This window comes from Primulina eburnea, chromosome 2 (genome assembly GCF_022965805.1).
Source record: "Primulina eburnea isolate SZY01 chromosome 2, ASM2296580v1, whole genome shotgun sequence".
Lineage (NCBI taxonomy): Eukaryota > Viridiplantae > Streptophyta > Magnoliopsida > Lamiales > Gesneriaceae > Primulina > Primulina eburnea.
Window position 1 is genome coordinate 39,126,758 of NC_133102.1, and position 16,218 is coordinate 39,142,975.

The following is a 16,218-nucleotide window of genomic DNA, read 5'->3' on the forward strand; positions in this document are numbered from 1 at the left end:
ACTAATACGATTTCGTCCATTTGTGAAATCGAAGTATATTAACTAAAAAAAACTTAACATTTTCATATGAGAATAGAAATAATGATTATTGTCTACAAAAATTATTTAAGTTAAAGTTGTAAATTGAAATTACACATTATTAAATATGGGTTTTTTTTAACACGACTGAGGTCGAAAAACTTTTAAGTCTTCAGAACAACATATATAATAAAAATATTGAACATCGAAAATCGAGATGTAATTAAATAATTAAATCATCCAACCAAAAACAAACAAAGAAGAAATTCAAAGTTAAATATCCGACAAATGACAAAATTAAAAAGTACTATAACAGTAAAGACAAAATGTGTAAATGGATCAACTCATCAAGTTTTCATTGAAATATGATCCATAAAAGGAAAATCACTTACCATTTGTTGGTTATTAGCATCATCCCGAAAACATCAGAGTCGAAATATAGCTTTTAAGTTAAGTTTCGAATCAGTGGATGTTGCCAAATGGAGTGGAGATACCAATATTGAATCTCAAGAAATAACTCTCGGAATAAATCGCTCAACCAAAAACAAAGAAATAAGAAAAGTCAAAGTTATATAGACAAATGACAAAATAACCACGGTGATACAAAAAGACAAACATTAGACATACCAAAAGATAAACATAAGACATGAGGAAAATTTAGTAAACAAACAATGAAAACTCACACATTTATAATAGTATTAATTAATAATAATAGATAGATATAATATTAGTGGCCGAAGCATATACATTGTGTGCGTATAAAGTATCACATGAATACTAATTGTTGTATAAATGGAATAAATTTATATTTTTAAATATTTTGTTTTATTTATGATATTTTATAAAATTAATAAGATATAAATTCTAGTAATATTATCTTATATATCTATAAAATTCCCCTTCAATACCATAAAATTCCCTATGTATTCCAAAATAATTTTATGTCTTTTTTTACCGTATTCAGTTAGAATACTTCATTCGTATTTTTCATCAAAACTATTGAAAAGTAACCATGTTTGAAAAAACAACCTATCATCAAATTGAATGATAAAACTGACAAGATTCTTCCAAAACACGACACGAGTACTTCAGAATTTGTAACCAAACAAACACAGCTTTAATTGTTTGATCTTGAAAGTAACCAAGGAATAAGCTTAGGTAATGTAATCCTCCAAATACCTTAAAAATAGTGAATGTTGTATAAATCTAAAGTCAAAAAATGAATCATTATTGCAAAACGACCATAAATTATATGACTCAAGTTTGAAGCATAAAGTACACAAAAGAATTGAGGAAGAAACAGTCGGCTATGTGAAATTCTGTGAAGCAATAAATAGCTAGCTTTTGAGTTCGGGCTTCATTTCTTTATCAACGATGGACCAAACTTCAGGATCTCCTAAGCTTCTCACGCATTCACAAAAGTCCTATATACAAAATAAATACACTCCTGCTGGTTAAAACTTATAAAATAGAAAACTGACCAAATTGAAATATGCATCGTAAATTGTGAAATAGATGGTCGAGCATTTGTTATAAATTTTTTAGTTTTGGTGGTTTAAGAAGACTGCTGATCCAATATATAATTATATGGCCTAATTTAACTGAATCTAGAAAAAAACTGAATATTCTGAAGCAAAAGTTTTCTAAACAAGTCCAACTGACTACCAAGATAAACTTATAGTTTATTTCAGTCGATCAGTCAGCTCAAATCCAAACATTCTCAGAAGAAGAATATCAGTATATTTAGTGATTGAGAATCAGAGTCCAGCAGAAATATCGGATAAATTTTTGTGTACTAACAATCACTTATTCTCAAACAGAATGTCATAATTCATGCCCACTATCAGAATATGTCATAAAGAACGATAAAATCTATAAATCTATCAGTTGGGCAAGCTTCAAATAGGTGATTTCAAATTGCTTGTAATTACTAAAGTCTTTTGGTGCAATCCTTCCGTGAGGAGTAAGGGATGACATATAAGTATTGAAGTCTTCGAATATCCAGAAACAAACTCGTGCCAGTTTCTTTTCAATTTATCTTCTTTACCTCTGATTTGATAACACAACTGAATTTTGATAAGTCATTTTGTTCAAAGAGTTTCACTCTGTCTATTTCCGCACAGTCCTTACTGTTGACTTATGAAAAACTTAGCGAACAAGAATTTCATTTCAATGTTGCTAACCCAACCGAAATATTGTAACATTATTGAGATAAATTTATTCACCTCTCTCTAAATATATTTTCGATCCTAACAAGTGGTATTAGAACAAGTTATTTATGGCCGTTAAACGTTATTCAATCAAATGGCTTGTAATTACTAAAAGTTTTTTTTATTACAATCTTTCCGTGGAGAAGAAGATGTAACGTAAGATATTGAAATATCCGAAAATCCAGTAAAATACTCGGGTCAGTTTACTTTTCACTTTATCTTTTTTACCTCTCATTTGATAGCACAACTAAGTTTTGATAAGTAATTTTGTTCAAAAATTTTCAGTCTGTCTATTTCCGCACAGTCCTTACTGTTAGCTTATTAAGAACCTAGATGACAAGAATTTCATTTCAATGTTGCTAACTCAACCGAAATATTTGTAACATTGTTGAGATAAATTTATTCACCCACTTCTAAACATATTTTCGATCATAACAAGTGTTACTAGAACAAGTTATTTCTTTCCGTTAAACATTATACAATCAAATGACATCATTTAGTAAAATCACAGTGTTCTCTAAAGAAGATCTTGATGAATATTGGAAGATAATGCGAACTCACTTAGTTTCTCAAGATAATGACATGTGTTTTATCATCACAGATGACCCAATAAAAATTTTAAAACTCTAATTGTGTGCCCCGCCCCATGTGCGCCAGAATGCACGAATCTAAGCATAACACATGCACAAAAATAAGTATGAAACCAGAAGAATTCATGGAGAATGTACCTCAAATGAACATATTCGGAATAATTGACTGAGCGGAGAGAACGAGTCGGCGAAAGAGTTCGGCAGCAATCAAAGTACGTAGTGTGATTTATGGCAGATGGTGATATTACGCTAAACACATACACGTACAATGAAATGCGATTTCTGTTTTATAGTGCAACTTTCCTCCATTAGATTTTTTTGTATGAAATGTTCAAACAAATTAAAGCCCGACCGTGTAGCTCGAGTATTTCTATGAACATCACCCCTCGGAGCCAATTCTTTCATAATCGAACCGATGATCGAATCAATTTATCTTGAAAACAGTTCAACCAGTGAACCGGTTGAACAGATAATCGAACTGAAAAACCTTTATATTATATAATTAATAATATATTATAATAAATAATATATTTTAAATTTTTAAAAATTTAAATGTATATAAAAATTATAAAAAAAATATTTATCCAAGTTTAAAATATAAACAATACACATATAATCAAATATAATTTAGTCTATATTTTTAAAAAATAAATAAATCAATATAAAGTCAATTATTACTAAAATAGTAATTGAAGCTGCTTGAATTTAAGCTCGATTGATATTTGTGGAGTGGGTCTCATGTGAGACCGTCTCACAGATTTTAATCTGTGAGACGAGTCAACCCTACCCATATTCACAATAAAAGGTAATACTCTTAGCATAAAAAGTAATACTTTTTCATGGATGACCCAAATAAGATATCCGTCTCACAAATACGACCCGTGAGACCGTCTCACACAAGTTTTTGCCATATTTGTGAAGCAAACATATCAATCTCAAACTAAACTTTACCATTCATTCGAAACATGGATAATGGTATTTATCACATGCATGACTAAGTTAGTGTTTACAAATACTTAAAAAAACGATTATAGACTTTTCCTTTACGAATTTGGAAAATTTTACAAAATCATAATCATTTTTTAAACATTACCTTAATCCGCTTGAAATTGATTAAAGCGTTAGAATCAATAGCATGTTGGAATTAAAGTATGTGAAGAGATTTATTTACAAGCGAAAATGTGATATATTAAGAGAAAACTATGTGTAAGAAAATTCAAGATTATAATTTCATAAATCATTTTGATTTGTTTTGGCTCCAAAATTATATGTCTTTATAAAAATTGTTGTTCATCAAACAAGTCATTATTCGAAACCTTCCCACATATCCCATGTCCTGAGTTCGAATTTAAATCGAATCGCAGCAATGATTACATCCTCCTGAAGTTGGACACAAATTTTTTAAAATACTGTTGGGTGTAATAATTGTCTCTGCTTGGTAGAGCGATTGAACCGTGGTGCCTAAGCTGCTGTCGGTTTAAAAAATTTGAGTTTCACCATTACTACTTACTATTGCTTTTGGTAAAACGATAAAACACTAGGTCCTACAAACTCAAAGAGTAAAATTTTGAAAGTTAAACGTTGGTAACCCTTTGAATCTGATGAACGTGTAAGTTTTCCTAAATTTTACTGACTTCGTTGATGCAAATAATTATCATTAATGAATTTGCTGAACTGTCAATAGCTAGAAAAGAAATTACTTGGACTAAAGACTTAAAAAAATACATATATATTATAAAATAGAAATATAGAGAGTAAATTACACGTATTTTCTGACCCTTTACAAAGTTTCTTTATTTTTTTTTATTTTTTTTTTCTATTTTGCAAAAACCACATATGTTTTTGACCCAAAATTAAGAAAGGCTTTGTTGATAACATTGTCAGGCCCTAGGAACAAAAAAAAAGTTACAAACAATAGTTTACGTCCCCATAACTATAGGATGTTGTTGCAACAGTCGACTAGTTCCAAGAAGAGCCAGATAGTACGGATTATACTGAAAATATGAACTACGATAAAAATGGAATATTGGGTATTATCTTAGTGTGGAGCATTATTACAATATCAAGACTCGAGCAAAATACATGTAGAAATGATCTTACAGGTATATATCTCTTGTTCACGCTAGTATAGTATTCTTGATATCTGGACAACACCAGAAGTATGTCATCTCTATTGTACATCTCTAAGATATATTAAGACAAGTTGAAAAAAATATGAAACTCAAATTTTCTACTTGTGGAAAAAATATAAAAAAAAACCCATCAAAATAACATAATCAGAATCCAAATTATCTCTCATACCATATATCTTGACCACTGGAATAATAATCAGGACGGCACTTCGGATGGTGCAGAGAAGCAAGATAAGCATCTGAGTATCGCAGTCCAAAAGAGTAGTCGTCTCCCATTGTACTTAACCAGAGCAAAAGGTTGTACTTTTGGTCTTTGTCATATCAAGTATTGGAGACTGAAATGTTGAGTGAATCGATATTTTAAAACGGATATCCAAGTGAGAAATATTGCAATCCAAGCAATAGTCGTATCATCCAAAGAGAGAATGATAACTAGCTGCAATGTCATAATCATTTTATAATTACAAAGCAACGATTCCCAAAAGAATACAAAACGATGGCCCAGGGACTAAAATGCCAGGAAAAAGAACAAGAATCCGGACAGGTTATTTCAGAGCGATTATAATGGTAAATGAATTCAGAAGTTAGCACCAACAATGTGCCCCAAGCACTTACTCAAACATCCTATTTAGCAAATTTAACCATTTCGCCGATGTGCAGCTTACATATATTTGAAGCAATCGCAGTAGCATCACTATAAAAGCCAACATTCATGCATAATTGTCGAACAGCCGGACCTGACTTTTTTTTCGAAGAAGCCTAAAGCAAGCCAATATTTGCAGATTAGGCAGAATCAAATGCCAAACTTAAATCAAGTTAACTTATTTACAAGAGGCCTGGTACAGGTCTAACATCGAAATTTATTCCAACAAGAGAAAAATTAATTACAGTAGTGTGCCATGAATTTATTTTAAATACAAACTTGGTTGATTTATTTTTCTCTAGCATAATTTATGTCATACAGTTGGGATTGAGGTACAACAACAAAAGAAGAAAGAATAAAACCAAGAAAAATCATAGGCAGGTCCCAAATTCAGCCTGATTATGACAAAAGTTATCCCTAAATAAAATAGCTTGTAATGAAAAAGCAGAAACCTGTAATTTGACTTTAAGTTAGGCCAATTTCGGTTCAGCGATCAACCACTGGCCAAAGTGAATGCTAATTCGGTTAAATTAAAAGGAGGAAAACTTGTAATTAACCTCAAGTAAAGTAGAGGTGAACTGTCAAATAGAGCACATACACTAAAGGTATGATTGGTTTTATTTCCTAAGTTCTGAAATAGTTTTTTGAGAAATGAGTTTTCTTTTTTTATTTACGATACAAGAAAATTAACTTTTTAAAAATATATTGGAAAAATAAATATATGTTTAGTTTTGTTGTTCTTAAAAAGCATGATTCACATCAAGAATCAAATTACAAATTATACAATTTTTGCTCAGGTGATTGATAATTTACTAATATTTGGAGTATAGATATTATCTTGTTAGAATATGATATAGTAACACTGACTTTTTGTAAGGGGTGAATTTGAAATGAAATAATAAGTATGTCACGAGACGTGAAAATGGGCTTTTAGATAAGAAAACTAAAATAAGTAAGTAGTGAAAATGGGTTTTTGGATTAGAAAATGAAATTTGGTAAATAATAGTGTGTTTAGTTTGACAGATTAAATTGAAATTGATATTAAAATTAATTAATGAATTACATATATATATATTTGCTTTCATATATTGAAATTGTGATTTTGTTATGTTACGAGAAACATAAGTGATGGTAAGCATAGTTATTAAAAGCAAACTTTTACTATAATCTCCCTCCCCCTCCTCCCTATTGTCACTCATTTTATTGAATATGATTATCTACAATGTTTCATCTCCGTAAAGTATCACCATTATAAATCAAATGGTATTTTTTAGTTGAATAAAAAAAGAAAAGAAACACTAAAACAAAAAAAACTAGAAGACATATTTGAAGAAGGACAAGTCAATAATACAGGTCACTGTGACACAAATATGTTTTTCCATCACAACGTAAGTCTTTGTCATTCAATGATCTAATTTCTTTTACACTCATAACTCACCATTGTTTTGGAAGATGATATGATATATTTGAGGAGGATGAAGAGGAATTTTTTATTTAGATATTTTTGAAGTTTTTTTCTTAATAAACTATAAATTTATGGCTTACAAATGAATTTTATATGATTAAATTTTTTCCTGATTATGATTTACGCTATATTATCTATTCATGATTTTTATTTATGTTGTTTGCTATCTTTCTGAAAAATATTTAATTTACATAATATTATAGTATAAATCACTTTATATATGTTGAATTTTAAAATTTATTTAAAATTTGTTTACTTCGATAAAACGTGCGCCTTGTCTTACGCCCCAGGCTCCAGGGTATCCTAGTGCTAGCCCTAAATAACTATGATGGTAAGATAACTATATTGATTGTGTATGTGGATGATATTAATAATATTATTCTTAGAGGGAGTGATGCTATTGAGATAGCAAGATTAAAAGGGTGTGTTGTGTCAAAATTTGAGGCAAAAGATTTGGGTATTTCTTGGGAATGGAGTTGTTAGGTCGAGGAAAAATATATGTGTATCATCAAAGAAGTATACTATATCTTCTTGAAGAAACATGGATGAGTGGTTGTCCACCGGATATTCCTATGGACCTAAATCTGAAATTGAGTGGAGATTCAAAAGGGATTCCGGTCGACAAAGGATGATACCAGTGACTTATAAGGAAACTTATTTATTCCTCGCATATGTGCTTGGATATTGCCTTTGCTTGTTAGTGTAGTAAGTCAATTCATGCACTCATCATATGAAGAACATTTTATCTTAGTTTATAGGATAAGTCTTTACAGATGCAGATTGGGCGAGGTCAATATCAGATAGAAGATTCGCTACATGATATTGTAAATTACTTCGAGAAATCTCGTCACCTAGAGGAGCAAAAACAGAACGTCGTAGCCTGAAGTAATGTTGAGGCTGAATTAAGAGTTGTGGCCATTGGCCAATGGAGTTTATGAGATTCTGCTAATGAAATTGGTACTCAAAGATTAGAAACTAGACTCGGACGGTCCAATGAAACTATTTTGTGATAACAAATAGACAATCAATATTGTGAATAACCCGGTTCACATATTGAAGTGATGGACTCTTTATCAAAGAAAAAGTAGACTGGAATACTCTGTATTCCATTCATCAAATCTAAACGACAGATCACCAATGTCTTCATGAAGGGGCCACTTGAGGGGAGTGTAGAAAATGGGAATTTATTATAGAATAAACATATTTCATTCCTAAAATCAAGCATAGCAGATTATAGACTTGCCTTATTTTGGATCAGCCTTTTTTTGTATAGATGTACATGGTACAACAGGTAATCATTCAGAAATGAGAGTATTTTTCCGCACAAAAGTTTCTGGTCACCTTGTTTACAGGGTGTAAGTGGGAACATAGCAATTAACAAATATCTATCAAATTGTGATATTTTTTTGTCTGGCCAAACCTAATCCAATGTAGAATCTACCTCATGAAGTGAGATATCAAACCATCACAAGTCATTCTATTCAGAAAGGTCGTTGAAAGGAAACTAAATCACAAACATCTGTGGATGCTCCGGCACAACTGAACCATGTTAAATGAAATAGACCAAATTGTTATGTTCAGAGTACCTGGATAGAGTCATACTGGCATAGTCTGCAGTCTTAGATGTTTATACTTCTGCTCCCTATTGAAACATCTAGCACTCTCTGTCAAGCCTTTTGACAAGACTTCTTTCAGCACATCAACACCCTCTTCTAATGCAACATCAATCTGCCAGGCCCAAATGGCGGCATATTAGTAAAGCTATGCTTTATATTAATGTTAAGTGATGAGTTTTAGGATTTTCTGGAAAAACATACAAGCACTAGGGATGAATCTGGAAGATGAAATTTTAAAGTAAACACGTAACAATATGTGGTCTAACTCATTAATTACACGATAATCAACAAGATATTACTCAAGGATTCCATTCATTTGAAGTTATTTTGAACAGCCAAATGCTACTACTCCACGAACAAAAGATTCCATCTGTCAGACCAGTCAGACAAATTTTGCATATGATTATGAGTCAAACCAAGTCACATAGTAATCTTAACCTATAAATGGAAACTTGAGATTGAGGAATTTATAGACATGTTGTTCGTCAACTGCAAATTCGTAAAAATTCACCAAAGGCATGGCCACATAGATAAGAGATTTTGGTGCAAGAAATTGTTGAAAACAAGACGAAGCGGCCCGAGTGATATACCCTTTCACGAGCTTTGGCGTTGAATTTCTGAAGAAGGAATGCTTTTGGATCCATCTGACCAGGAGGCCTCCCAATGCCTAAATATTTTTTACATGATCTTGTCAGTTGCGGTGAAACTGATGGCTGACCGCAAAATCTGAAGTAAGGACACAAACTAACCAATTCTTAGCCTAGGAAATTCTTTATTCCCACGAAAATGATAGATCACACTTTTCAGCCTACAAATTTCAGAAAATTTAGGTTAATTTAGTTCATCCAGCAGAGAGAAATACACATCAAAAAAAATCCTATCGACAATGGTGGCAAGGAAAAAGTCATGTAACTAAGATATTGCTGCATGACTGTTGTATTTATTCAGACTTTAGGTGGACATAAAATGGATATTTTATGAAGGAGGGGAAATTATGGGCGTCCAAATTCAACCTGCATGTTAATCTTTTCAAGTTTTCTTCTAAATTTTTAAATGCTTTAATAGAAATTAATTTAAAAAATATAAAAAACTGATACACATATCAATCACAATTTGGAATTTATATTAAACATGCACAAATTCTACAAGGAGATAGCATACACTCCGTAATTAGAATAGCTAGCATACACTCGGTAATTAGAATAGCAAGCATATACCATGATTGAAATAGCTAGTCTCAGTTTAGATCATGAAGCTCAAGTATGGTTTGTTTTTAAGCTATGTTTGAGAGTATTTGAACATCATTAGAATAAAACTTATATCCTTTATACAAATCTATAACTTGAAATAAAATCAACTCCATGTAATTCATCACATCAAATTAATTTAAAAAAAAAGCACAAACCCATCAAAGTGAAGGACCAAGCCCCTTGATCAGTAATGCCATCTACATTATCTTAGAAATTGAAAAAAAAATTGAAAGCTCTTTTTCGTACCCATTGTGACTTCCATGATTTCCCTTGGGGTGAAGACGGAGTACCCCACAAGGTAAACCCATGTCATCATGAAACTAAAGCAACAAAACATAAAGCGTCGGATTAAGACCCTAATTAGTAATCCAATCAACTAGTATGAAACTTCAGATTGTCAGTAAAATGATACCACTAAAACTCGATTGAGAGGAAGCTTATAATAAGCCGCCATAGGACCGCTCTGCAAAAAAAAAAGATGTTGTTAAGGGAGTTCAGAGGACGGGGGGCGAGGGGAACGTACATCATATGTATGAACTGTACTATTGATACAAAAAGCATAGTAGAGGATCAAATCTGTCAGACATCGTATTTAAACATCCAACTCACATTACTAAAAAAACCTGTGGAAAACATGTACATGTTTTATCAAAACAAATCATGAACTTGTTCAGAAAGTATCATGTACATGCATCTAAGTTGTTGATAAATAAAAGGGGAAAATTTGGAGAACCACCAAACGCAACTATCCAACCACACCTGCTTGGGCGCTTGGATAAGTTTTATTGTTCATAGGGTAAAAAAAGATTGGTCGTGATCAGAAGGATACTGGTTCATTAATGGTTGGCAACATACATACACTTGCTTTCAATTTAAACGGTATATTTCTCTAAATCATTTTGTAAGTGGAATAACACATGTCCTATCATTCAACACTAACTTAAAAATGAATTAGAGGTTATCAGGCACACCAAAACTTAAATATGAGTATCCTAGTCATCTGCCACATGGAATGAGGATTTTCTGAATGATCGGATACCAAGAGCAATCCAACGAGGGCAGAGGAGGCGATCACTTATCTCAAATAAAAATTGATGAAATTTTATACATGAAGTAAATCCTGCACTGTCTGGTAGAATCACAAAAAAAGCAGGGCATAACATACAATTTCTAACATTTTTTCACATGTCAGTACTTATGCAACCCAAAGCACCATAACTAAACACATTCCAGATACAAAAGCATTCATCTGTTATTTGACACATTTTATATGCATCTAAGAAAAACCTTTATTACATGGATTCATCTCTACAAATTCTAAAACAATTGCAGAACTAAAAATTACACCAGTCAAAGCAAAAAAAAAAAAAATTGTTTGGTATAGGAAGCTACACAGCAACAAATGTCATGAATCAACCAAGAACTGAAATTAACGTCACAGTTTAATGTCCACACTCGCATATTCTCGAAAAAAGTTCTCTGTTAACTGCTTACAGATTCGCCGCTTAAATTCATGTAAGTCTGAGGCTTCGCCAAAAAAACCGGAACCCCGTGAACAAAACCTGAAGGAAACATCCAAAAACTATACTGAGCCAAAAACACACGTACACAAAAGAGAAAAAATACAACTGTAAGAAACAACGGAAAAATGAACACTAGCCAGAACCTTTCCCAAAGATAGCTTTGCAATGAACGGCATCCATTGAAATCCCTTGTGATTTAGCAAATGCATCGATTAGCTCAAAGCCGGCGTTGTGTCTAGTGCCCATATATTTATCTCCAGTGTTACCCAATCCCACGAAAAGCCATGGGCGTGGGTTAGAAAACGCAGCAGCACAAAAGAAACGTTTGGAAAATCTATTGACGAGCATTATCACGCCTCGCATCAATTTCATAAATTTTCCTGCAGGTATATTATTTTTGAACTGTAAAAAGCAAGCGGGATTGACAATCAAAAATTAGGGGTTTTGCTATTGCCATCTACAAAGACGGGCTTGGCCTGGAGAAATCAATCGAATTACCTCAAAATAAATATCATCACGCGAACTCCCAAGTCCCACCCGAAGATGAAATAAAAGAGCTTGAATTATTACATAGGCACAAACAACAAAATATACGAACTTCCAACTCCAAGAACATAGTTGAATCATAAAAGAAGTGCAGCAGTCACTTCTTCTTGGTGGTGTCACGTATGATAGCATACAGCGTGAGATAATAAATATGAAATAAAAAATAAATTAGATATTGAGATATTTTTCTCGAAAACAAATAACTCATAGATACTATAGAATTAAACATTCAAATATTATGAAATGAGAGAAAAATACTAAGAATGAAGAATAGGTCTCATGTGAGACCGTCTCACGGATCTCAATCTGTGAGACGGGTCAACCCTACCCATATTCACCATAAAAAGTAATACTCTTAGCATAAAAAGTAATACTTTTTCATGGATTACCCAAATATAGATCCGTCTCACAAAATATGACCCGTGAGACCGTCTCACACAAGTTTTGCCAAGAATGAAATGCTCAATATATTTTGCCGACAAATATATTGATTTCTTAGAACGAGAGGAAACTTCTGGAAATGAAAAGGGTTATTCGAAAGGGAAATTTGTAATCACTCTCTTTTTCAAATTCAAACTTCTCTTCACTCCTCATCTCCTTATTTTTTTTATTTAAACTCTCTATTTTTCTAAAAGTTTCAAAAACATCTCTAAAATCTATTATTTTGGTATGTGGCATTGTTATACCTATCGAGCATGTTCTAAAATGCATATATCCTCAAGACATACAGCTACGCAAGCTTTTCAGCCTTTTATACCATGTTCAAATGATCGATTTTTTTATTTTTTATTTTATAAAAGTCCATCATGCTTCCGTATAATAAATTGAACAATCTACTTTTTTGACCAGAATACTGTCGGGTTATATACACCGGGTTTTACAGACTGCTCCTCACAGCCTAACCACACAGTCGCAACAGATAGTTCCTGACGCAGATTCCTTCAACAGCACTTAGTACAACCATATTTTGTTTTCAACCTCAGGATGTATAGTAAAATCTTCAATATTAAAACTAATACATGAGATGGAAAAAGCCTTGGTTCTTTATTCAAACATATAAAATATTATCACATAGTAACCTTCTGTAGAGGAGAAGAAACTTGTTTAGCTACTAATTGTAGCTGAACTTACAGCACACATAAACTTGAAAGAGAAAATATTACAAATATTTTGAAGAAAAATAAAAGGTCGAGTGATGTCTTCATCTTCCTTCTGCTTGATTATTTATAAAAGTCCTTGGCGGATTTGTATTTTGGACTTCAAACTCTTGCTATAATATGATGCATTCCAGCTGTGGTTGGTCCTAGCTGGTTGAGTGGTTGAATGGTCTTCTACTCAAATTGTCTTCTTCCTAGATTATTAGTCTAGAAACAGCTCGTTCTTCTGACTTTATCTCCTGACTTAACCAGTAGATATGTGTTTGTATTATATCAACTGAGATCTCGTTTCTTTCTTCTTTTAACAGTTTGTAGGGATATTTAGTATTTTCCAGCTAATTTCTTATTCTATTGATACGTCTTTTAGAAACCTTTAAATATGTATAATACATTTTTCTTTAGGTTTCGACTTTGTTCTTGTGTATTTTTATTAGTTTCCATTTACTCTATTTATAGTTGTAATTGGGTCCAATTTTCCTTGGTCATTTAGTGGATGAGTCACATGCCCAGTATCTTTTGCCGGGGAATCCTTTGCTTTTGTTATCCCCAAGGAAAAGTGATTAGGTTCACATATCCACTTATTTTTGTCGAGGAATCTTAAACTTTTGATGTCTCCGAGGAAAACGTGATTGTGGTCCTTCACCACTTGTTTCTGCCTGATGCTTTCTATCTGACCGGGGTCTGAAACCCTTACCAAATTCTGGCTCCTTTTGATTTGGGCACTCTGAGCAGATATTCTCTGACCGTCTTCTCACATGTGCCATGTTACATAATTTTCGACGAGTTTCTTTACTCCCCGCAAGCTTGCTATTCCACAGAAGATTTTTTTTCTTTTCGAATAGATCTTCTGCAAAACTTGTGGTTTTTCCTGTCATAGTATTTAACATGAATGATCTGTTTACTGAATTATGATAAAATTTGAACGGAAACTTGACTTTGTCCATCTCAGTAAGACAGACCCATAAACCCCATACTCTTCTGGTAGAAATATCGTCTTTAGTTATTGAAGCAACAAGAGATATTTCTTCTGACAGATGATCCTTGATAAATTTTTGAACATTTGTATCTTACCTCCTTAACTTGATAAAATGAAAGGCTTCGTGAGAGCATTTCCCTATTGGTTCTGGTGTTGTACTAAAAAAGTATAGCTCCAAAATATCTCCTCTCGACAAATAATCGTTATTTGCCCAAGTTTCATGAACAGATTCTTGGATCCATTTTGGTAGACCTGAAACTTCTGGGAAGCTTGGTGATGTGGTATAAACTGAGGCAAGAGCCCCAAATTCATACCAAGCTTTGACTTCTTTTGGATATGAATTTGGTTTCATCCATAACCTATGATATTTTTCTGCAACAACAAACCTGATAGTGGCTGGATTAATGTCTACTATGGTTTTCAATTTTTCCCAATTTTGTTGGTACATCTATAATGGAGAAATTTTATCTCCATTAGTGTCAACCTTATATTTGCCCTTGTCGGTTTTAGATCTAAGGGTGATCTTTCCCTCTTCAATCCTCGAGGTGAAGGGTTGACTTGAGGACTCGAGATAAGGATCTAAAGTATCAATTTTTGTTTCAGACGACTCATCTGAAGATGATCCTGACTTAACACTTGTGCTAGGGGTATTTGAATCCCCTGCTCCAGGTATAGAGTCATGTAATCGAAAACTCTCCATTTGGGAAACCAATGGCTTCTCAATCCCTTGGAGGATAGGCATTTGCATTACAGACCATAACTGAGTATAAGCCTGTAAACATTCTGTGATTCGATCAGAGACAATTCTCTTATCGGCTTGTTGTAGTCTTTCCGCAACTTCTGGATTTAAGACCAGCTTGTTAAACTCGTTTTGAAGCATTTCAAGGTGTTCCCTCAAATAGCTCTGCATCTTGATGATGACATCGATATCACCGCTGTCCATCTCTTGTTAAAAAATATGCAAGGATATTTTCATGAGATTTGATTATCATAATATCAAAAATATAGTTCTGACTTAGTGCTTGCCATCGTAATAATCTGGCCTTATCAGGTTTAGACTCAATTTTCTTAAGAAAGCTTCACCTGGGCATTATCAAATTTTAAAGTGAATTTATTTGCGAGTAAAAATAATGAACATTTTTCAAAAGTTTTTTTTACTGCATAGAATTCCTTTTCGTTGATATGTCGTCTTATGGCTTCTGCATCTGAGAATAGTCCACTACAATATCGGCATGACTGTTCTCCTTCTGGTGTGAGTTTGGTTAAAACTGCTGCCCACCAATGATCACTAGCATCCGTATATAATACCAGATCATCTTCATCTTTAGGAATAACCATTTGTGGAAAATATTTACAAATCTCCTTTAGTTGACTAAGTCCATGTGTGTGTTCTTTTGCCATATAAATTTTGCATCTTGTTTCAGTAATGGACTGAACACTTTTCTGTGTTTTGCTAGGTTTTTAATGAACATCCCCACAAAATTAACAACTCCCAGAAAGTTTTGAAGTTGTTTCTTTTCTTTTAGTTCGTTTGGAAAATTTTGCACCTTTTCTACTATATGATCCTGCAAAATTATTCCAGACTCATCGATTTCTATTCCTAAAAATTCGACTTTTCTTGTGGCAATGACTGCTTTCTTTTCTGATAGAACCAGTCCTTCTTTTTTGCAAACCTTAGAAAAAATCTCTAAATGTTTTATATGTTCATCCATATTTTTAGATGTAATTAATACATCGTCAATATAGACAAACATAATCTTATAATAATCTTTAAATAGATTATCTATTTTTCTTTGAAATATCTGGGGTGAATTAGCCAATCTCACTGGTAATACTTCCCAAATATAGTGTCCTTGTGGTGTAGAGAAAGCTGTGAATTTCTTGCTTTCTTCCGGCATCTAAATCTGATAAAACCCAGACTTACAATCGAATTTAGAGAATATCTTTACGTTGCATATGCGACTGATTAGTTGTTCTCTACTATGTATAAAATACTCATCAAACTCCAGTATCTTATTAATTTATTAATAATTAATAACTAATCTGGGTTTGTTCTGTAACACTCGTGACTAAAATGCGCAATTAATGCGGA

General features: G+C 32.6%; 1 protein-coding gene across 4 annotated transcripts; it reads right to left on the reverse strand.

Annotated features, from left to right (window-relative positions):
- Nucleotides 1-1,182: 1,182 nt before the first annotated feature.
- Nucleotides 1,183-12,108, reverse strand: LOC140823132 (peptidyl-tRNA hydrolase, mitochondrial). 4 transcript variants are annotated; one of them, XM_073184308.1, is made up of 9 exons: nucleotides 11,946-12,108; nucleotides 11,591-11,827; nucleotides 11,419-11,486; nucleotides 10,337-10,387; nucleotides 10,171-10,244; nucleotides 9,424-9,482; nucleotides 9,265-9,341; nucleotides 8,645-8,786; nucleotides 4,827-5,285 (listed from the first exon to the last, which is right to left on the reverse strand). In XM_073184308.1, the coding sequence occupies exons 2-8, from the start codon at nucleotides 11,817-11,819 to the stop codon at nucleotides 8,655-8,657; spliced, it is 690 nt and encodes a 229-aa protein (XP_073040409.1). In that variant the 5' UTR covers nucleotides 11,820-11,827; nucleotides 11,946-12,108; the 3' UTR covers nucleotides 4,827-5,285; nucleotides 8,645-8,654. The 4 variants fall into 4 exon arrangements, with proteins under 4 accessions (XP_073040410.1, XP_073040409.1, XP_073040408.1 ...); XM_073184309.1 differs by lacking the exons at nucleotides 4,827-5,285; nucleotides 11,946-12,108 and adding an exon at nucleotides 1,183-1,442 and having other exon boundaries at nucleotides 11,591-11,936; XM_073184307.1 differs by lacking the exon at nucleotides 11,946-12,108 and having other exon boundaries at nucleotides 4,827-5,386; nucleotides 11,591-11,935.
- Between the last annotated feature and the right edge of the window lie 4,110 nt (nucleotides 12,109-16,218).

Excerpts from the sequence above, each read along its gene's own strand:
- LOC140823132 (XM_073184309.1), bottom strand. The coding sequence starts at position 11,819 with ATGAAATTGATGCGAGGCGTGATAATGCTCGTCAATAGATTTTCCAAA. Across the intron at positions 10,388-11,418 it reads TGAATTTAAGCGGCGAATCT|AGCGGTCCTATGGCGGCTTA; the intron begins GTAAGCAGTTAA and ends TTTTTTTTGCAG. Across the intron at positions 9,342-9,423 it reads ATTTCCTAGGCTAAGAATTG|GCATTGGGAGGCCTCCTGGT; the intron begins GTTAGTTTGTGT and ends AAAAATATTTAG.